The sequence below is a fragment of the Glycine max genome, chromosome 19, assembly GCF_000004515.6.
Source record: "Glycine max cultivar Williams 82 chromosome 19, Glycine_max_v4.0, whole genome shotgun sequence".
Taxonomy (NCBI): Eukaryota; Viridiplantae; Streptophyta; class Magnoliopsida; order Fabales; family Fabaceae; genus Glycine; species Glycine max.
The window spans coordinates 28488851-28505643 of NC_038255.2; the positions used below are offsets into that span (position 1 = coordinate 28488851).

The 16793-nt window shown below is 38.8% G+C and overlaps 1 protein-coding gene and 1 long non-coding RNA gene across 2 annotated transcripts; one reads left to right on the plus strand and one right to left on the minus strand.

The window, feature by feature from the left end:
- The first annotated feature begins 223 nt into the window (after positions 1-223).
- On the plus strand, positions 224-15104 carry LOC100808230 (leucine aminopeptidase 1). The gene is made up of 10 exons (XM_003553831.5): positions 224-454; positions 869-1286; positions 2189-2383; positions 4487-4712; positions 10409-10535; positions 11031-11126; positions 13252-13329; positions 13927-13987; positions 14297-14484; positions 14872-15104. Exons 1-10 carry the CDS (start codon positions 224-226, stop codon positions 14998-15000), a joined length of 1749 nt encoding a protein of 582 aa, XP_003553879.1. The 3' UTR covers positions 15001-15104.
- LOC106797462 (uncharacterized) lies at positions 316-4489 on the minus strand. Its single transcript, XR_001386556.3, has 2 exons — positions 4312-4489; positions 316-480 (listed from the first exon to the last, which is right to left on the minus strand). It is a non-coding gene; the product is annotated as an uncharacterized lncRNA (long non-coding RNA).
- Positions 15105-16793: the final 1689 nt, after the last annotated feature.

Genomic DNA, 16793 nt, shown 5'->3' on the forward strand with positions numbered 1-16793 from the left:
GGGAGAGAGAAGGGGATCCACTAACTTCTGGAAAAGAAAAAGTAAGAATAATAAGTGACAGGAGGTGTATAAGTAAATATGCGAGGTGCTTTTAACAAAAACCCGAGATATTCCTGTGCCATGAGATAGAAATAATGAATGTGACTGTGTGAGATGGTGCAAGTGCAATGCCATGTCAAAGCCAAGTCTCCACCGCACCCCACGATAAATAAGATAGAGCCACATGCACCCAAAGATGGCGTCATCCATAGTTGCTTCCTCCTCCTCATTCTCCTCTATTCTCACCACTCAATTTCTCACTCCCTCTTCATTTTCTTCTCTCTTTCTCAAAACCCTCACTTTAAGGTCCTCCACGCCGTTTCAGCGTCTTTCTTTTGCGTCACAACCACTGCGCAGGCTCATGGCTCGCGCCACCCTCGGCCTCACTCTCCCAGCCAACACCGAATCCCTTAAGGTAGATTTGATTTTTCTTTTTTTGTCCTGAGTCAAAGATCACAAAAAGAAATTTTATTTTATTTTGCACATCGTGGGATCGAACCCATGATTCTTCCGTTAAATATATTAATATATTATTAATACTAGGACTAATTCCGCTTGCCATATATTGTTACGCTAGCTCAAAGGAATTTTATTTTGCACACCCTGGGATCGAACACACGATTCTTCCATTAAATATATTGTTTTACCTCGAGTGAGTGAACATAGTGAGATCTTAACAGCAGTGTCCACAAACTATATATAAACGCAGTGAGATCTTACACTACTGCACACAAACCGAATGGGTTAATTGGATTTGAATTTCATTTCTCTGCCTCCCTTAATTTCATTTCAATTTGAATTAACATGACGCGTGGAAAATATATGGAAGGTTTCTTTCGCGGCAAAGGAGCTTGACGTGGCGGAATGGAAAGGGGACCTTCTCGCCGTTGGCGTAACGGAGAAGGACGTCGCGAGAAACGTGGAATCGAGATTCGAGAACGCGATTCTGAGCGCGTTGGACTCCAAGCTGGGCGGGTTGTTGGGCCAGGTCTCGTCCGAAGAGGACTTCAGCGGCAAACTTGGGCAGTCCACGGTTCTAAGAATCGCTTCCGGACTCGGATTCAAGCGCGTCGCCTTGCTTGGCCTCGGCGCCTCCGCGTCCACCACCTCCGCGTTCAAGTCCCTCGGCGAGGCCGTTGCCGCTGCCGCCAAGTCCGCCCAGGCCGGCCACGTCGCCGTCGCGCTTGCCTCTCCCGACGCACTCTCCACCGAGTCTAAGCCTAAAACAGCGTCCGCAATCGCATCTGGTATTTGTTTTGTTTAAGATCTACGTATAACATTGTATGGTGTTGTTTGGATAAATTTCTCAATTAGCAGAAAACAATTAGAAAAGAAAAAACCTATAATGAATTGTGTTTCTCAGGTTAAAGTCAACATTGGAAAACTTTTATAGAAGTTCTCTGCTCAAACGCTGAAGTGTATAAATTATAAGCAAAAATGTGTTTTTAGTTTCGATACTTTGTCATAACACTCTCAGGAAAACCTAATCAAGGTCCCTGTACTTTAAAAGCCATGTGAATTCAGTTCCTCCTTTCTAAGGGATCATTTGGTAGACATATTTTTTTACTTTCTTAGGAATTCTAGATTGGGAAACCATGATTTCACGTTTGGTATGCAATTAATAAAAAAAGATTTCCAGGAAACTATGATTCCCGGAAATCAATTTTAGTCCACTTACCCACAAAAGCATTTCCGAAGAGTGGGTGCAGGAATCCAACTTTCTTTGAGTGAAAGTTTTAATTATGTATTTTATGGTTAATCTTTAATTCCCAGAAAATATATTAAAACTAAATAAACGTATTTTACACATTTCCTGGAATGTGATTCTAAGAATCATTATTTCCGGGTATGAAAAACTTTTCCCCTACCAAACGTCCCCTAAAAGTTTATCATGCTTTTTGAAGTTAGGAGAGACTAAATTCACATGTTTGAGACCAAGTTCATCAATATGAAAGTACAAATGCCTTGACCATGTTTGAGCGAAATTATTGAGGCTCAAAGCACATCTTTTCCTTGATTATAAGTTACAGAAGAAGCTGAATTTGTTTGACATTTTTTTTTTCTTCTTATATGTTGAAGTTTGTCTAAATAGAGCCTATTTATTAATTGAAAGTTTGTGATTTTACATTAAGATTGAGGTGTGTGGCAGGGACTTTGCTGGGAACTTTTGAGGATAACAGGTACAAGTCAGAGTCGAAGAAATCAGTGCTTAGTTCGGTGGATATTATTGGGCTTGGAACTGGACCTGAATTGGAGAAGAAACTTAAGTATGCAGCTGACATTTCTTCTGGAATCATTCTCGGAAGGGAGCTTGTGAATTCTCCGGCTAATGTGCTCACGCCAGGTTCATATCAAACTTTTAATTGTGTTTATAGGTTGTAGGTGTAGAGGCCAATTTGATTAAACTTCTTAACAAGCTCTATTAAGAAATTAACATAAATCAGGCTTTTGGCATGAGTTAAAATTAACTTATACATCTCAACTTTTTAGAAGATAACAGGTCAGTTTGTTTACATTTTAAAAAAGTAATTCTAACAAAAGTGATTCTTAAAGAAGTGATTTTTTAGTTTGTTTAAATTTAAAAAAAGTAATTCTAAAAAATGTGATTTTTTAAGAAATATATAGGAATTGCTTCTTTAAAAGAAGGCAGAAAAATGCTTTTTTTTTTTTAAAAAAAAAGTTTAGACAAGCACATCAAAAAAGCATAAAATTGTGTATTTTAATAAAAACATTCTTTTTTTTTAAAATGTGGAATTTTACAATTGGAAACTTCTTGTAGACTAAAAGCTGATACAAACTGGGCCATACACGCGAATGCATGGTTGTTGAATTCCACTGTTTATGCCTTATGTTTTAATTTTTTGCTATGTGCATTATTTTGTAGTTTAATAAAACAGGACAGTGATATCAATGAAATTGTAAAATTAATTCAAGTACCCAACAAAATTGGTGAAAACTATGCATTTTCAGGCCAAAACCATGTGTAAATTCAGGTTTTTAAATTTGATAGTAGAATAGGAATTTTCTGTTTGTATGAATTTGACAAAAAGAGAGTTAAGTTATTTTTATATCCAAAGATCATGAACTTGTAAGAATTGAAAAGTCATGGTTTTAAAAACTGAACCGGACCGGCCTAGTTAGACCGGGAAATGGCCTGGAATCCAGTCCAAATAAACAAAAAACCATTTCTATAAAAAATCGTTGTTAAACCAGTAAAACAACTTAAAACCGTGTAAACCAGTGTGGTTTGGAATCCAGTCCAAATAAACAAAAAATGTTTTTTATAAAAAAAATCATTGTTAAACCGGCAAAACGGCTTTAAACTGTGTAAACCAGTGCTTCAACAGTTTCAACTGGTTACTCTGAAAGCTCAATAAAGCCTGTTTTTTATAATATTACATATCTCCCTTCTACAATACACTACCGATGTGGATTTTTTGTGCCTACATTTGCCCGTCACCCATGTTGGACTTCAATAACTTCATGTGCCTTACACTACCAATGTGGGGATTCATTTTTTTTTTTTTTAATAATGGGATTGTTTCGATGTGTGACTTTAAATTTTGGATGAGGGAAGACTCAACATATTACAACATTTTGCCTTTTTCAATTAACAAGGTATTTAATTGCTGGGATATTGTCTAACGTCTTTTGTAGTTGAATTTGGTGTAGATAATCTAATTACAAAATTTTAACTTATAGCATTAGTTTAAATTTTGCAGCTGCCACTTAAATGATTTAACTATATTATTTTTTTCTTTAAATAGGTGAAAATAGAAGGAGAGACTAAAAAAGAGTATACTTATTTATATTTTTTATTTTACTAATAACTTCAACATTCAAATTAAAAATTGTTAAAGTTATATTAAAATATTTAAAAATATTACTTAATTTTTACTAGGTTAACTACAGTTCAACCATTGAGCCTTGAAGTTCTCATTGGTTTAATGACCAGTCCGGTTTTCAAAACATTGTTAAAAGTAGACTTGAGAGTTTCAACAACCATGTGTGTGTGGAACATATCATGCGAAAGTGTGAGAAGAGTTAACTTGTCCACTTAATGTTATGTAGACGGTAAAACTTAGCTCCTTTCATGCTCTCATTTGACACCCCCCTATATATATGGATTTGCCTCTTTTGAAGCGATGAATTCAATTTAGAGGGAAAAGGGAGCAGTTGTAGCCACTGATTTGAAAATCAGTGGTTGAAATTGTGACAAAAGGCAATACATGCACATGTATAATAAGGGATGAAGTTGTTTAAATAGATTACCTTGATTTTCTCATTGATGTATATTACTCCTTTTCTCTCTAAAGTGAACACATTTCCTTGGCCTTGCAGTAACAGGGCAGGTAGTTGAAACATTTTTACAGTTTCATTGCAACATGTGTGAGTTTCTTTTGCATTTCTAGGAATTGATCTGTCCTTGATGAATTATTTGCCTCAGGGGTATTGGCTGAAGAGGCATCAAAGATTGCTTCAACATATAATGATGTTTTTACTGCCAAAATATTAGATGCTGAGCAGTGTAAAGAATTGAAAATGGGGTCCTATCTTGGTGTTGCTGCAGCCTCAGCAAATCCTCCTCATTTTATCCATCTGTGTTATAAACCACCAACTGGACCTGTCAATGTCAAGTTAGCATTAGTCGGAAAAGGTTTGACTTTTGATAGGTACTTAATTTAACCATGTCTCTTTTTGTTTTAGCTGCAACACAAGACATGAAATGAGATTTTGATATGTAAATATAAAAAGAAAAGATGTCAGTCAGTTAGTTTTAGTCAGCTTCTGTTATTTTATGGCTGTTAGGTAGCTGTCTATAAATAAGGAAGGTCTGTTGTATTTTAGACAGACTGAATGATAATAACAGAATGCAGTGCACATTTCCTTATCACACTTGTCATCCTCCATTTTGAAGTTATTTTTAAAGTAAAATTTGTGTTTGCCTTTGTAATCAAAGAAGTAACAGGAGATCATGTGATGTTTGTTTCCATTACAATTTGTGGACAACTTGATGATTAGGGGGCTATAGGTAATAGGATGATAGATCAATGTGGAATATGCTGAAATTTAGGGGGAAGTGTATTTGGAGAGACAGATCAGGGTGGATAAGAGTAATTTCTCCTTTGGCTTTTGTTATTTTTTATTTAACAGTAATTGATACGAATGCTCAAACAGAGGCACAAGCAGGAGGTACAAGAGAAGAAAGGGAGGTGCAGGTAGCAGCCAAGACCAAGAGAAGAATTATAAAACCCGCTTACCTCAATGACTACGTTTGAGGCAGTGTGAGGAGAGCCAGCTTCTAGAAAGATCCTTTTAGGAATTCCTTGCTTGAGCTTGTCTGATCCTAGGGGACAAGAGGAATAAAATCCATTAGGCCAAATATTCTGAAATCATTTTCTGTTATGAATGTAAATATAGAATGTAAATAACAAGCAAGGCATGCAATGAATTAATCCATTCCTCATTTTCTCCCTTGTTATTTCTCTTCTTCTTCCCTTTGCATGCTGGAGGTGCTGGTTCCTCGACAACCAGAGGGTGTGAACCTAACAATTGGTGCTCTCGTTGCCTCCATGGCTGATTCTTCACCACAGCTCACAGAGGTACTTGCTCGCCTCGGTGACATGATGCATTCCATGTCCCTGAAACTAGACGAAATCCTCCACCGCTTCTCACCTTCATCCCCTTCCTCTGCCTCACCAAACCCAACTCCCCATCATCAGCCCCCTGTCCCTGCATCCACACACAAAATGAAATTAGAAGTTTCCCGTTTCGATGGCACAGAACCATTGGGTTGGATCTTTAAGATCAACCAATACTTCTAATATCACAATACACCAGACAAGGAACGCCTCATCATCGCTTCCTTCTACATGGAAGGACAAGCGTTGGCTTGGTTTCAATACATGACAAGCAACGCCCAATTTACATCGTGGCCGGCATTTTTGCAGGCCTTACAGACACGGTTTGTGCCGTCGCAGTACGACGACCTTACCAGCATGCTCTTCAAACTCACACAGACGAGTACGGTAGCGGATTACCTGTTTGAATTCGAGAATCTGGCGAATCGAATCATTGGCTTGCCACCACCATTTCTCCTGGCGTGTTTCATCTCTGGTCTCGCGCCCGACATTAGGAGGGAGGTGCAAGCTCATCAGCCCCTCACGTTGGTCCAGGCCGCCGGCCTCGCATGCCTCCAGGAGGAGAAGATTTCCTCATGCCGTTCGACCCCACGTGCACCCCCACAACATTTGCTTCCGGCCCCTTCGCGCACCACTCCCTTGCCTCCACTTTTGTCGTCACCTCCTCGATCGCCTCCACCTCCGGTATGACGGCTCACCTCGAACGAGATCTCCTCCCGCCGCGAGCGCGGCTTGTGCTTCACTTGTGACGAGAAGTACCACAGAGGGCATAGATGCGCCTCTAGGGTTCTCCTCATGATAGCAAAAGAGGATGATCCTTCGTGGTCTAATATAGACTTGGGCGACCCAAACCCAAATCCAGACCCACCCGACAGCCCAAACCCGCTCCAGGCCCAAATCAGTTTGAATTCACTTTCGGGCCACTTAGCACCCAAGGCACTCCATTTAGTGGGCTTTATCTCCGACCATCGTGTTACCGTCCTCATTGACGGCGGTAGCACTCATAATTTCGTCCAACCTCAGGTGGTCACCTCCCTGAGCTTACCGTGCCAGACGATCTCAACGCCTCTTCGTGTTATGGTAGGAAATGGTCAATACTTGGAGTGTGCTAGTGTTTGCGAAGACGTGTTAGTGTGCATTCAGAATAACACCTTCACCCTTGATCTCTACATTCTCCCAATTTCAGGGGCCAATGTCATACTGGGGGTACAATGGCTCAAGACGCTGGGTCTGGTGTTGACTAACTACAGTACCTTATCCATGCAATTCTTTCACCAAGATCAATTGGTTGAACTTAGAGGGGAACATGCGACCAGCACGGGTTCTCACACAACACCAGTTTCACCGCCTTTATCGCCATCAACCCATTGCTTCATACTTTCACATCACCTTGGTTCCCGAGACACCAACAGCGGCCACCACACATAAGCTACCACCTGAAATTCAGCATTTACTTGCCTCCTACGAGTTTCTCTTTCAACACCCACAGTCTCTACCTCTGCCGCGAACCACCGATCACCATATTCATCTGCTCCCTCACTCCCTGCCTGTCAATGTGCTCCCGTATCGCTACCCTCACTACCAGAAGCACGAAATTGAGCTTCAAGTTGACTCCATGCTGCAACAAGGGCTCATTCAACCTAGCACGAGCCTTTTCTCATCGCCGGTCTTACTGGTGCAGAAACCTGACGGCACGTGTCGGTTTTGTGTCGACTATCGTGCCTTGAACGTCGTCACAGTGAAGGATAGGTTCCCCATCCCAATAATTGACGAGCTGCTAGATGAATTGGGGGGTGCCACATGCTTTTCGAAGCTGGACTTACTCCAGGGGTACCATCAGATTCGTATGAATGAGGCTGACGTTCCCAAGACTGCCTTCCGAACTCACCATGGTCATTACGAGTTCCGCGTAATGCCGTTCGGGTTGTGCAATGCACCCTCCTCGTTTCAGACCACCATGAATATGATTTTCCGGCCATACCTTCGCCATTTCATTATCGTCTTCTTCGACGATATCCTGATATATAGTACCTCATTGGAGGATCATTTGCTGCATTTGCAAACCGCCTTTCAAATTCTGCTTGATAATCAATTTGCTTTGAAATTGTCTAAGTGTTTCTTTGCGCAACCTCAGGTGGAATATTTGGGGCACCTTGTCTTAGGCCGGGGTGTTGAACCAGTTGCTTCGAAGGTCACCGCCATTCACCAGTGGCCGACACCACGCTCCACCAGGGCAGTAAGAAGCTTCCTAGGCTTGGCTGGGTTTTATCGCAGATTTATTCGTGGGTATGCAACGATTGCGGCTCCGTTGGTCGCGGTAACGACCGTCGAACCTTTCAAGTGGACCACCCAAGCTCAAATGGCTATCGAGCAGCTCAAGCAGGCACTAGCTTCAGCACCAGTCCTCGCCCTACCTAAATTCGAGTTGCCCTTTACGGTGGAGACCGATGCCTCTAGGGTGGGCATGGGGGCAATTCTCTCACAACAGGGACACCCCATTGCTTTCTTTAGTAAACCGTTCAGTCAGAAACTTCTCTGGTCTTCAACCTATGTTAGGGAATTATGCGCAATAACCACGGCGGTGAAGAAATGGAGGCAATACCTCCTGGGCCATCACTTCATTATCCTCACTGATCATCGTAGCCTCAAGGAGCTACTAACTCAAACAATTCAAACGCCGAAGCAGCATATGTATTTGGCAAGATTGATGGGCTACGATTATGAGATTCATTATCGTTCAGGCAGCCATAATCAGGCCGCAGATGCCTTATCGCGGCTACCGGAGATAGCTTCCTCCCTGTCTTTGATCTTGTCAGTTCCAACGTTGACTTTCCTAGAGGAGCTTCGGAAACCGTTGGAAGCAAACTCCGAGTACACAGCACTCCGGCAATCTATTCGTGATAAACCCCAGGATCATCCTCAGTTTTCTCTCTCGCAGAATCTGGTGTTGCATTCAGGCCGCATTTGGTTACCTAGGGGAATTCCACTCATTAATACTCTGCTCACTGAGTACCACGCAACGCCCACAGGTGGTCACGCAGGGGTGACTAAAACGTTAGCTAGTATCTTAGAAAACTTTCAGTGGCCGGGACTTAGGGATGACGTCAAGCAATTTGTGGCCAAATGTGTTGATTGCCAAGTGACTAAGTATGAAGCACGAAAGATAGCTGGTCTTCTATGCCCCTTGCCGGTACCAAATCGACCCTGGGAGGATCTCTCCCTGGACTTTATTGTTGGATTACCTCCGTATCAGGGTAACACCACAATTTTGGTGGTTGTTGATCGGTTTTCCAAGGGAATACACCTTGGTATGCTTCCTGCTACCCACACAGCTCACATGACTGCCTCATTGTTCATCAACATTGTAGTTAAAATCCATGGCATCCCTCGGAGCTTAGTCTCCGATCGAGATCCCCTGTTTATCAGCAGGTTCTGGCAAGACCTATTCCATGCAAGTGGTACCCTTCTTCGGATGAGCTCGCCATACCATCCCAAAACGGATGGCCAGATAGAAGTTTTGAATCGCGTAATTGAGCAGTACTTGAGAGCTTTTGTTCATCGGCCGAGCTTTTGGGGAAACCTCCTGCCTTGGGTGGAGTGGTCCCACAACACTTCTTGGAACGTAGGGACTGGGGCTACCCCTTATGAAGTCACCTTTGGCCGAAAACCTTTTAATTTTGCAGAATACATCTCGGGGTCCTCCAAGGTCGACGCTGTGGAAGAGATGATGATTGACAGAGACACCACTTTCCAGGCCATTCGGAGTAAGCTCTTCAAGGCTCAGGCAGCAATGAAATCTCAAGCTGATAATAAAAGGCGTGCAGTTAATTACCAGATGGGAGATTGGGTCCTCCTCAAGTTGCGCCCTCGCTGGCAGGTAACTGCAAGGGGAGCTCAGGCTTTAACCGGTAAACTGGCCAAGCGTTTCTATGGACCCTTTCAGGTTGTAGAACGCATTGGACCCGTGGCTTACAAGTTACAGCTACCAGAGGGAGTGCAAATCCACCCAATATTTCACTGTTCTAAGCTGAAACCTTTTCGTGGTTCATCGGAAAATATGGTAGGAATTCCTCTGCCTATTGAATTACTCCATGATCAGCCCCTTGTTTTTCCGCTAGCCATTCTGGATACTCGTCGCGCTTCTAATGGAGATACGTGGGAAGTCCTCGTTCAATGGAATGGCCTTTCCCCAGACGACACTACATGGGAGGATTGGGAACAGCTCTGTCACAACTACCACCTTGAGGACAAGGTGGTCTTCCAAGGGCCGAGGGATTATACGAATGCTCAAACAGAGGCACAAGCAGGAGGTACAAGAGAAGAAAGGGAGGTGCAGGTAGCAGCCAAGACCAAGAGAAGAATTATAAAACCCGCTTACCTCAATGACTACGTTTGAGGCAGTGTGAGGAGAGTCAGCTTCTAGAAAGATCCTTTTAGGAATTCCTTGCTTGAGTTTGTCTGATCCTAGGGGACAAGAGGAATAAAATTCGTTAGGCCAAATATTCTGAAATCATTTTCTGTTATGAAGGAGTCTATAAATATAGAATGTAAATAACAAGCAAGGCATGCAATGAATTAATCCATTCCTCATTTTCTTCCTCGTTATTCCTCTTCTTCTTCCCTTTGCTTGCTGGAGGTGCTGGTTCCTCGAAAACCAGAGGGTTTGAACCTAACAGTAATAATTACAATTTTTCTTTGTTCTTTTTTTTTTATTTGCATGTTATTAGTGGTGGCTACAACATCAAGACAGGACCTGGCTGTTTGATTGAACTTATGAAATTTGATATGGGCGGTTCTGCTGCAGTTTTTGGAGCAGCAAAAGCTCTAGGTCAGATCAAACCTCTTGGAGTGGAGGTCTGTCATTTATATCATTGCTCACTACTTTTCATTTTATTGTTTCACATTTTCTGTTATCTTGCTAACTTTCAAAGTAATGTTAAAAGCCTCTGCTTGGTAACTAGTTAGTAGTCAGTGGTGGCTTTATGTATGCAAGAATGAGAGGAAAATTTTATCTCGTTTTAGATGTTTCATCATTGAACTATTGAATATGAATTGGGTGGCTACTCTGCTTTAGAATAATCTGTTCGGAGTTACTGTGGCAGTTTCTCTTGACTCCTTTTAAAGGTTTTGGTAACAGGAAAGAGGCCAAAATTTTGCAGTAGTGATTACTGAGTAGTTTATGCTGTTGTTTTTCATGTATTTTGGTTGTAGTGGAATGCTTGTGTTGTCTAGTGTATCTATGTACCCTTGCATATGTTGTTGAATAGGATTGTGCTTATAGCTTCTTTGTTCATCTTTTTGCACAAAAAATGCATCTTATATCCCAGTTTAAAAACCCTGCATGTGCAGGTTCATTTTATAGTTGCAGCTTGTGAGAATATGATAAGTGGAACAGGTATGAGGCCTGGAGATATTGTCACAGCTTCAAATGGAAAGACTATAGAGGTGAGAATTTATTAGGTTCATATTGTTTTGATTTGTACGCATGTAAATTTAAGTTACTATGTATGGTATTGAGACAATTGGCCTATTGGGTGGATTTTTATTTTCCCGATTATGTTTTCAACCATTACTATGTGATCTTTTCATTTTCATAAGAAAACATATGATATGTGTTAGAATATATGAAAATATCATACCACATCTTATAATATCTTAGATTATCCGTATGGTTTAGTTTCCCTATTTCCTCATTATCTCCAATAATTGGTTACTAATTTCATTATTTAATCATGATTTGTTTCCTTAATTAGTTAGGCTTATAATTAATATAAATAAAGGTTACTGCTCTTGGTATTATGAAGACATCATTACATTGTAATATATCTCAATTAAAATCAATCATTCTCTTTTATCTCCTCTCCTCCCTCGATACCTAAAACTAATAATTTCAACATGGTATTGGAGTAGTATCATCCTCCATGACCTATCCCATTATTATTCCATTGCTGACTTCCCTTATGTTCAGATTACATCTTAATTTTCATTAGTTTTCCTTCAAATTAACTATCTCTCTTACTGTGTTTCATCTCTAGTGTACGGTCTCTGTTCCTGTTTCCTTCTGACTGTCCCTACTCATTTTCTTCATTCCTGCCTCCTCCTTCACTGGTTTCCTTCTCCTCTGCATTTTTCTGACATCTTTCTATCATATTTCGTCGTTGTGTTTCTGTCAGGGTTGCAATCTCCACCATATTTGTAATACACTTAGAAATTTAGTAAGCTTTGGTTTCCGGAAGAGTGTTATATTATATGAAAGTATCTTCTCGTATCTTAAATTATCCTTTGTTTTAGTTTCCCTATTTCATCATGGTTTCTTAGTATTGGTTAGCATATTTTGTTTCCCTAATTAGTTAGGATTATGATTAGTAGACATATGGGTTAGTGCACTAGGTTTTATTAACATAGCAATACATTGTAATACATCTCAGTTAATATCAAATCATTTTCTTTTATCTTTCTTCCTCCCTCAATACCTTTTTTTGAAGGTTCCTCCCTCAATACCTAAAACTTCATAATTTCAACAACAAGTAGGAACACAAGTGACGCGGTAGTTAAAAATTGTTTCTTGAAGACTAGGACCCAAATTTGAGTGTAATAAGAGCTGCTTTGGTGGATAAGAGCTGGTTCAATGGTTTAGAATCACTAAACTAAACCTGTCAAATTTCACCTCCATCATCAAGTATCAACAGTGACTGGTAGTGTCCAAGAAGTAGAATGGAATGGAGTCGAAGATTGAAAACCAAATAACTGGGTCTCTATATGATATGAAACTTTTGTGTTTTTTTGGGAACAAACTGATCTAGTCCTGAGTTATTTCTGGAGCTGAAATAATCTGATACACCAGATTGGATTGAATTGGAATAGACTGGATACAGGATTCATTGCCATTAGTATTAGTTACTTCCTTTAGAGGAAAGTTTCCCTAAAGCATTTCTATTTGGGGATGAAACTCTGGTTTAGTACAGTATGTGATGGAATGTTGCCCCTGATATATGTCCTTTGATTTATAAAATAATAAAAATTCAAATTATAGATTTTCCAGTCGCTTCCTTAAAATAAATTCATGCTGATATGTACTTAAAATAAATAATTAAAAATAACTCTAACTAACTATTGTAACTAGCTGACAGTTGTGTACATATCATTTCATTTCATTACATTATGCCATTGTTTGTATTGTAGCTTGCATCGATTGTCGATACTTGGGAATATCCTGCATAGCTTTTTCTATTTAATCAGTCCAAATTGCATAGTCAGTGTAGGGTTTGTTAGGCTGAACAGTTTCAGTTATTTTCATTTTTTTTTTATATATATTAACTCTAGTTGTTTCACTTAAATCAGTTTTCTTTCCTTTCTACGTTTTTTACTTGCCCCAATATATGTTTGTTTTAGAAAAAAAAATTGTAATTGTTCTTAGTGAATATTTGGAAATCTGAGCTACTGCTAGCCATATCTATGACAATAATAAATAAGTACGTTTAAATCTGTGAAAGTCTATGAATTGAAGTTTTGACCTCTTAGATCTATATAATAGCACAGGTGTATGACATTGGTTTAACCTCTTGTGTAGGTTAATAACACAGATGCAGAGGGTAGGCTTACCCTGGCAGATGCTCTGGTGTATGCTTGTAACCAGGGTGCTGAAAAGGTATGCTGCTATGAATCTGAATCTTTCTAATATTTACATAAATCATAATTGTGAGGTGTATACTCTTTAAGTTAACTCTACCAGTTAGAGTTAACCCCTAGTTAGTTTGTACACAGTTGTCAGCTAGTTACAGATAGTTACAATAGTTAGTTAGAGTTTCTGTTCTATATATATCTGTTTGGACAAGATTCATTTGAGCTAATTGTAATTTCTCTTGTGAAGTCAATAATATCAATTTATCAACAATAATGCATTGGTTTAAAATTTAACATTTCGTGATTGTTTGATTTGGTCACTAATGATTTCATTTCTAACAGCTAGAAAATGTCATAAACTTTCCAATTTGTCCTGCTGAACTAAAATTCAATTATTTGTAGAATGGTATTTTTCATTGTTAAAATACCTGTGGCATTCCATTCCTGTTCAGTCTGTTTAAAAACATTTGTACAGCAAGTACTAACTTCGAAATTTGTGTTTAGAAACACCTAGTGTGGCTGTCATTATATTTTTGAGTTTGATTATGTAGTTTAAACAAGCTAGTTAGGTGTATAGTTTGGTTTTAGAACTCTGCTAACAAGTTGATCAATTGTTCTCCAGATAGTTGACCTGGCAACATTAACTGGGGCCTGCATAATTGGTCTTGGATCCTCAATTGCAGGTAATTATAATATAAACTTAAAATGATAAGTATTGTTTGTTGATTTGAATGATTGTTTACAGATATTTGCTAGTTTTTTTAAAAAAAAATAAAAGGCCAAATATATAGTTGGCAATTTAAACGTGTAATATTGCGGGGAAGGAGGAGAGCTAAGCTCTGGGGGAGGTAAAACCTGAAAGAGACATGTCTGTGAAAGTTGCCACATGATGTTATCTTTTCCTCCTGGCACTTATATTCTCATTAACTGCTGAACTCATGCAATGAAGTATGCATTATCAGCCGATTATTGACACATTATTGTTTTCAAAGGTGTGTTTACACCAAGTGATGACCTGGCAAAAGAAGTTTTTGATGCTTCTGAAGCGAGTGGGGAGAAACTATGGAGGTTGCCGTTAGAAGAAAGTTACTGGGAGTCAATGAAATCAGGAGTAGCTGATATGGTGAACACTGGTGGTCGACCAGGTAGTGCTATTACTGCGGCTCTTTTCTTAAAGCAGGTACGCTTATGTCCTATTGAAACATTTTATTGTTTTCACTTCTCTTGTTAACATAATTGTCTGTTGCCACTACGGGGTGGTAATAATATTTAAATGCTATACCCCTTTTCCGAACTTCATTTTTTGTACACATGCTTGTGTTTCACTGCAACTTTTGGTAGGAGTGTTGCTCATGAAGTGGGTTGAAATGTTGAATGATATTAGAACTGTTTGGACTCTTGATTTGGAGGGAGAATTTTGTGTAGAAACTATTTATATGAAGGAACTTAATGGGAGGGAAAACAGCTGCTTTGTAAATACTGACATGCGTCTTAGTTGTCTGGCCTTTATCTGCAGTCCTCTTGTACCTTTATATCACAGTTTTCTAAAACAATTTTGTTTTTGCAGTTTGTTGACGAGAAGGTTCAATGGATGCATATTGACATGGCTGGTCCGGTGTGGAATGAAAAGCAGCGCTGTGCAACAGGATTTGGTGTTGCTACTTTGGTGGAATGGGTTTTGAGGAACGCATCTTAAATGCGAACTGAAATGAAATCTTGTTCAATTGTAGTGTGATATATATACTAATAACTTATCTGAAGGGATATAAAAGGTGTGTGCCCCGAGGCAGATTTTAGCCATATTTCAGTGTATTTAAAATGTTTTTATTAGGATGCATCATGTTTCATGTGTGTGGCCAACATAAATGTTCTTGCAACATATCTATGTTAGAATTAATGTCTCATGTGAGAGACATGTGACTTATGTAGGGACTAATAAATAAATAATTAATAATTAAGAATTAAATTGTAATTGGGTTAAATAGGAGAAGTTTCTAGAGATAACTGTTACTTGATGAGAGTAATTGTTATAAAAGAGATTAATATTCACTAAGTGAAACAAGATTTCCTTCCTGAAAGAAAAATATTCTCTATAATCTTTAGTCATCACAAATGCAGAGAGACAGCTTCTTTCAAGCAATCAAAGTACACCGGAGAGAAATCTCACTATGGAGAAAGATACGCATTGTTTATTTATTATTTGTGAGAATCATAGGTTTCAAAATCCTGTTGGTTTTTTATAATCGTTAATCTATGAAACTCTTAAAAGTTTTACATGTGATATCACAGGCTATGTTATGAAATTATACGAGGCTATGTTATGAAATTATATGATTCTCTATTAATGATATTTTTTCTCCAAATTTTATGAACCCTAAATATGAAATTTAAGGATTTTATTTTTCGTTGCATGTATTGTTTTATTGGCATAATATGGTGTATCAATATTTTATTATTGTTGAATTCTAATTTTTGAGAAAGAAAGCGACAAGTGGCATGGTGTTGAATGCACATGACCAATTCCTAGGTTGGTAAATAATTTCTCTCTCACATTTACGTGTCCCTGATTTATTGGGAGGCCATAAAATATGGCTTATGTTTCATCTTTTGAGAATAAATTTGCACCATAAGCCGAAAGCTTTGTACATTTTCCAATTCTTTTGAATCTTACGTGCATGAATTGGAAAACGTATATGGAATGTGCATGAATTGCTTTTAGTTTCTTAAAATTGTGCATATTGATATTTGTGAACCTTTTGATGTTAATTCTTTCAAAAAAGAAATATATTTTATCTCCTTTATTGATGATTATTCACGTTATGATTATGTTTACTTACTGCATGAGAAATCTCAAGCAGTGGATATTTTAGAAATTTACAATGAAATAGAAAGACAATTAGGCAGAAAAGTAAAAGTTGTTAGGATAGAAGTGGTGGTGAGTATTATGGAAGATACGATAAAATTGGGCAACATTCAGATCCATTTGCTAAATTCCTTCAGAAACGTGGTATTTGTGCGCAATACACAATACCTGGTACACCACAACAAAATGATGTATCAGAAATTTGTAATAGAACTTTAATGGATATGATTAGAAGTATGTTAAGTAATTCAACTTTACCCATATCTTTGTGGATGTATGCCTTGAAAATTGTCATGTATTTGTTGAATAGGGTTCCTAGTAAGACAATTCAAAAGACACATTTTGAACTGTGGACGAATAGGATACCTAGTATAAGGCACCTGCATGTTTGGGGTTGCTAGGCAGAAATAAGGGTTTATAATCCACAAGAGAGAAAATTGGATACAAGAACAATCAGTGGATATTTCATTGGTTATCCAAAAAAGTCAAAGGGGTATATGTTTTATTGTCCTAATCATAGTATGAGAATTGTGGGAACTGAAAACGTAAGGTTCATTGAAAATAGTGAAATTAGTGGAAGTACAATTCCACGAGATGTGAAAATTAAAGAAGTTAGAGTGCAAGTC

Bases quoted from the DNA above. Each gene is read 5' to 3' on its own strand.
- LOC100808230 (XM_003553831.5), top strand. From the start codon at position 224: ATGCACCCAAAGATGGCGTCATCCATAGTTGCTTCCTCCTCCTCATTC. The intron at 1,287-2,188 runs GTATTTGTTTTG...GGTGTGTGGCAG, and splicing joins AGCGTCCGCAATCGCATCTG to GGACTTTGCTGGGAACTTTT. The intron at 4,713-10,408 runs GTACTTAATTTA...GCATGTTATTAG, and splicing joins AAAGGTTTGACTTTTGATAG to TGGTGGCTACAACATCAAGA.